The following is a 5,359-nucleotide window of genomic DNA, read 5'->3' as shown; positions in this document are numbered from 1 at the left end:
CTTCTGCGCTTCCATATGGTAAACTGGTCCTTATATTACTTATCTAGAAACTTGGAACAAATTTCTAGGATTGAAATCAGGTAGAATTGGTCCTAAGGTTTTGTCCAAACTTTCATGGACCTTTCACTTGAGATGTGACCTTCTATTGTTTTTACCCCATTTTGATGAAAAAATAGCTTAGATGGTAGTCATGATATGAGCCATCAAATGTTTGACAATCATTTGTTTTCTGGATGTCTATCCAATTAACAAAGATGTTTTAGTTTATTATTTGTCGTATTTGCACTTCTATTTAAAAGAATATATTGTTGTCCAGCATCTTCTGATCTAGTATTAGTTTTGCAGACAAAGAGTATTGGTATTAGGTGGAGGAGGTGCCGTTGGATTGGCTGCAATTCAATTGTCAGCAGCAGCAGGCTGCATTGTAACAACCACATGTGGAAGTCAGAGCATTCAACGTGTCCTGGATGTTGGTGCTGAGCAGGCAATAGATTACACTACTGAGGTATTAATTCTCTGAGGCCCTTCTAGTTTCTTTTTCTTGACCAAATTGTTCTTTGTTACTTGCACATGGTCATGTTTGCCTCCCACTGGTATTGAAACAATTCCCTATAACATGAATGCCTAAAAACTTAAATTATCTACAGTCCCGAAATATGATATTGAAGCTTGTCAAAATAGGTACATCGCGAGTGCATGATGGCTGGAAGCCTGGAAATGTCAGGTACTTGAATCTTGAGATTCACATGGTTCTTAGGCTTCCTCTTCACGTGTCTGTGTTATAGAAGAAAAACATGCTTTATAACCCTTGTGCTCTGTCATAATCCTTATCTGCAATAGATGTAAATAGATCTTTGTGTGCGGGTCAATTTGTATATGCAAGCTGTCTGTAATAGGTGTAAAAAATAACCAGCAATAGTGGAATCCCCTAGTCATGGGTTGCATGTTGCACTTAGTGTGCATATACATGCAAATCTTGCCTAATAAGTTAAGACAAAGTTGCAAGTAACCATTGATAAGGTGGGTTTGTGAATGGGTTCAATTATGCATATTGTCTGATTATCTAAAGTGCAAGATTTAGCTGTTCCACAAACTCTTCTTATTTCGTTGCATGTTACTTGCCTTTTGTTCTAATTCAGACCACATATTCTTTATTCACAGGATATTGAGTTAGCAATCAAAGGACAATTTGATGCTGTTCTTGACACCATAGGGATACCAGAAACTGAAAGATTGGGCATTAACCTTCTGAAGAGAGGTGGACACTATATGACACTTCAGGTATATTAGCAGGCTACCTATCAATTTTCATTTTCTGCTTACATTTTTTATCAGATACCTCATGATTTTTTCTTATGCTAGGGAGAGGCAGCATCCCTTGCTGATAGATATGGGTTAGCTATTGGTCTTCCTGCTGCTACAGCTGTTTTGCTAAAGAAGCAATTTCAGTACCGATATTCTCATGGAATAGGTATGCATCTTATAGGTTTTTTTCTTTTACCATTTTGTCTTATTTTGGAAATTGAGTGTTGATTTCTTTGTAAAGGGAAAATTATTTTGTGAAGGCAAAAGGTTAAGGTCCGTGTAGTATTGTAACACTTCTGCACATATTTTTTAAAATGTCTCAGGACTGTTAGATCCTTTTCTGCACAATGCCATGTTAGCGATCATATTTCTGTTAGTAACTGTTGCATACTCTACAGAATCATGGACATTACTGCTTCTTGAAAACAAAGATGCATTAAAAAAATTAAAAGGAAAAAAAAATGCAAGTACCAATTACAATCAAGAAATTTTGAAATGACCCCCATACTGGGAGAACAAACTTTATCTGTGAACAAAAGCATGATTTTGATGCTGTCTCAAATATTTAGGCAATATATGCAAGATGCTCCAGGATGCTCATAAGTTTCTTGACCAGCTAGTAGGTGGTGGTTGCTTGATCGTTACTTGCAAGTGGGACTTACATGTGCACTTGATCCCCTTGATCCCAGTTAATAATAGAGTAGCCCTACAAACAAATATGCTTAGAATCTATTTGATTACTGTATTTTATTTTCAATCTCCAAACATGGTGACACATTCATGACTTGTTTATCAAAATTTCTGCATGAGAAACAATATCATCTCGCGTGGTTCAGGAGGGCTTTAAGATGATATATTATACACAGACATATTGTCGGGTCATGAATGATTGTTCCACCAACACCTAAGCTTCTTTTGCTTACGACCCTATTGCTTCTGCACAGTCCATATCCATCTGCGTGCAAACGGCGATGCTGCCTTCTTTAATAGTGCAGTGGTGCCTAACTATCTCATTCAAATAGACTTATGATGTTGGCTGTATCTAGTTAACTGAAGGATCAAATGATTTTGATCTTACAGGTGCTGGTAAATAGTCTGACTGATCATTTTGCAAAACTTCCCTCTCATATAGCTTCCATAAAATAACAGGCATCACCGGCGAGAGTGTAATAAGTCTCTTTGTCGCATCATTGCTCTGAGCACGTTATTTTCACATGTTTTTGAAGTTGCAGACTATCTATTTTGTCGTTATAATTTTTTTGAATCACATCAATCATGCTAGATCCAGAAGTCACCTAAAACCTTAGTTAAATTCGGTAGCTATTGCTTATCACCATCTTCAGTCATTTTTTCCACTTAAACTTTTGCTATTAATCTCATGTAGTAGATTAAGGTGAGAGGTTCATAGACCCAGAGCCAGCCTTTTAACCAACTGATATTACTATAATACCCATTTATAGACTTATAGTTACCTGCAGACATTTGGTTGCTTAATTTTCGCTTCAAGTTATAAGGTCATGAGATATTTTCACCTCGTCTTTGTTTCATTGAAGATTCTAGTGGCATAAACATCTGAAAAATTGAGGCTCTTTATCCTTGTTATATATGTTCGTCTTACTATTTGGTGCCCTACTATGAATCTATTTTTCTGAGGTGAACTTATGTCAACTTAAGTGGACAAGAGACCTTTGTCCACCAAACTTTTTATCCACTCATATATATAGATATATAAAAAGTCTCTTCATATCTTGCATGGATCCCTAGGTATCATCAATGGATAGAAAGTTTGGTGGATTGTCAACTTAAGCTGACATAAGAATTTGCCTATTTTTCTTGTAATTGTTCCTAATTTCATTTTTTTTAGTGTCTTTGTACAATACTTGACCAGTGATTTGGTATTTTAGAGTACTGTTGGACGTATATGAGGGCTGATGCTGAAGGATTAGATGAGATTCGACGACTAGCAGAAGCTGGCAAGATGAAGATACCTGTAGAGAAAACGTTCCCCATCACCCAAGTTAGGGAGGCTCATGAAGCAAAAGAGAAGCGGCTTGTACCTGGTAAAGTTGTTCTGGAGGTTGATTAGCATGCTGCCATCTTTGTTCTTTGTAGCTCCACATGATAAAGAAACTGTATATAGTGGATCATTCCTCAGGCAGCATTCTCTTTTAATAATATTTCTGTAAGTACTTTGTTTTAGTTTTCTTATAGAGAAAGAGAGTCATACGGGTTCAATCTATGTTAAAACTTTTGGGATAAAGCAAGAAAAAATGTAGACCGTAACCAAAATTGTTGGTGAATAAAATTATAACCCTCAACTGTCACCACAGTTTTGGCAAATTTGGAATTTTAGTATAGAGGCATAATCCTTTGATATGGTATCAGAACATGGTATCAGAGGAATTTAGAATTCAGGTTCAAACACTGAGCTCGATTTTTTAAAGTGGATTACAAAGTTCTCTATGAGTCCAAATTTCTCGACTTGTGGAGACATATTAGATTATAAAATTGAATTCTTAGCTATTACCACAACTCCTGATACATGAGGAACATGTGAGGCGCTATTGTCTTTTCGCTACACGCCATGAAGTCTAAATTTAAATTTAAAAAAAACGTACGTTAACCAGGTGTGCATACATTCGTAGCGAGTAGCCAAAACAACGGAGCTGACAGTGAGCTCGAATTCACAAAGAAGCCCCATTTCGGTCCCTCTCCGACTGCTGTCATTTCCTTCTCCGCCGATCTCATCATCCCCATCGCAAACAACACCGTAGTGTTCGAGCATATTCCCATTCTCCCTTGACGCCTCTCTGTCGTAGCCAACAACTTCTCCTGAACCGTAACCGTTATCTGAACCGCAAACAATATTGCTCTTCTACCGGGATGCACTATCCTAAAAACACATCATTAACTTGAATAGTACCTGTTGATATTAGTTGGCCCAAAGGTCTGTTGATGACCTGTTACCTAAAGACCCAGTTCCCCTCAAAATTTACCCTAGCCCCCTCTATTTCTCTCTCCTACCCGATGGTACTCAATCCCTTTCCCATCTCTGATGGCCGCCGCTTGGAGTCCCATCTCCCATCCCTGTAGGTCGGCTCCTACCATTCAAAACCCTAGCCTCTCTCTCGTGTCGGCTGCCCCCTTCTCTGTATAAGTCGTAGGGTTGGTAGTAGCTCGGGGTGGGAAGAAAGAAGAGACATGGACGAGAACTTGAGCTTTGTGCTCTATTGCTTTGTGCGATCTCTCCTCCCATTTTGTGAGATTTTCCTGACCATCGCTTTGTGCGAATCCCCTTTCCTCTTTGTGAGTGATTTAAGGAGAAGATCTGTGGGCTTCCTTTTGTGTTCTTGGTGGTGCACAACTGAGAAGGAACGGTGACTGAAGAGCAGGCTTCTGAGCCAAACAGCGACGACCAAGATCATCTACAGTACCACTCCCTGTTCTTTCTTGTGTCTCCTTCACGAAGACCAACCTCCCGTAGTCTTCCAACTGTACCGCCAGATCCTTCTATTATATTCTGCAATGCCCAAATGATTTCAAATAATAGATGCTCAATATCGAGTTGCAGGTTCACACCTACCATCGCCTTTCCAAATTTTCATGCTTGAAAGTTTATTTTTGACACGTTGATGTCTAGAAAGGAGATAATTTTATGGCAAATTGTTGGGTGTTCAGATTCAGAGAGGGCCTAAACATGTTCGGTTTATATCACATTTTAGAACTTTTTAGATAATCATATGACTTGGCTATATATTTTACTATGAAATTTTATTAAAAAACAGTAGTAAAAGAAGTTTTCTAAAGGATAATACAAGATACTCGTCAAAGAGAGAAGAAAACAGAATACAGTATACCCCAATGACTTCGGCATTTTTGCATAAAACTCCCAATAATTTTTTAATTTTGTAGATAACCCCCACAAATTGCAACCAAAACAACATAAAAAGGCTCTTTGAAAGATATAGTGGGTTTATTGGAATTTATCCAAAAGAGATTTGATGTTTTCCTACAAAAGTTATTGGGGCTTTAGTGTGATTTTGAAACTTATTGG

At 37.9% G+C, this 5,359-nt stretch overlaps 2 protein-coding genes across 2 annotated transcripts in view; one reads left to right on the top strand and one right to left on the bottom strand.

The window, feature by feature from the left end:
* Positions 1–3,629, top strand: part of LOC109842440 (reticulon-4-interacting protein 1 homolog, mitochondrial-like) — a 9,289-nt gene extending 5,660 nt beyond the window's left edge. The window contains exons 2-5 of the mRNA XM_020411320.1: positions 338–505; positions 1,162–1,281; positions 1,363–1,471; positions 3,210–3,629. Of these exons, the coding sequence (XP_020266909.1) occupies positions 338–505; positions 1,162–1,281; positions 1,363–1,471; positions 3,210–3,391 (579 nt within the window). The 3' untranslated portion in view covers positions 3,392–3,629. The remainder of the gene's footprint in view (positions 1–337; positions 506–1,161; positions 1,282–1,362; positions 1,472–3,209) is intronic.
* On the bottom strand, positions 3,925–4,891 carry LOC109842439. Its single transcript, XM_020411319.1, has 2 exons — positions 4,740–4,891; positions 3,925–4,198 (listed from the first exon to the last, which is right to left on the bottom strand). Exons 1-2 carry the CDS (start codon positions 4,889–4,891, stop codon positions 3,925–3,927), a joined length of 426 nt encoding a protein of 141 aa, XP_020266908.1.

Source organism: Asparagus officinalis, chromosome 5, assembly GCF_001876935.1.
Source record: "Asparagus officinalis chromosome 5, Aspof.V1, whole genome shotgun sequence".
Lineage (NCBI taxonomy): Eukaryota > Viridiplantae > Streptophyta > Magnoliopsida > Asparagales > Asparagaceae > Asparagus > Asparagus officinalis.
This window is presented reverse-complemented; position numbering and strand designations above follow the sequence as displayed.

Excerpts from the sequence above, each read along its gene's own strand:
- LOC109842439 (XM_020411319.1), bottom strand. The coding sequence starts at position 4,891 with ATGGTAGGTGTGAACCTGCAACTCGATATTGAGCATCTATTATTTGAA. Across the intron at positions 4,199-4,739 it reads ACAAGAAAGAACAGGGAGTG|GATAGTGCATCCCGGTAGAA; the intron begins GTACTGTAGATG and ends ATGTGTTTTTAG.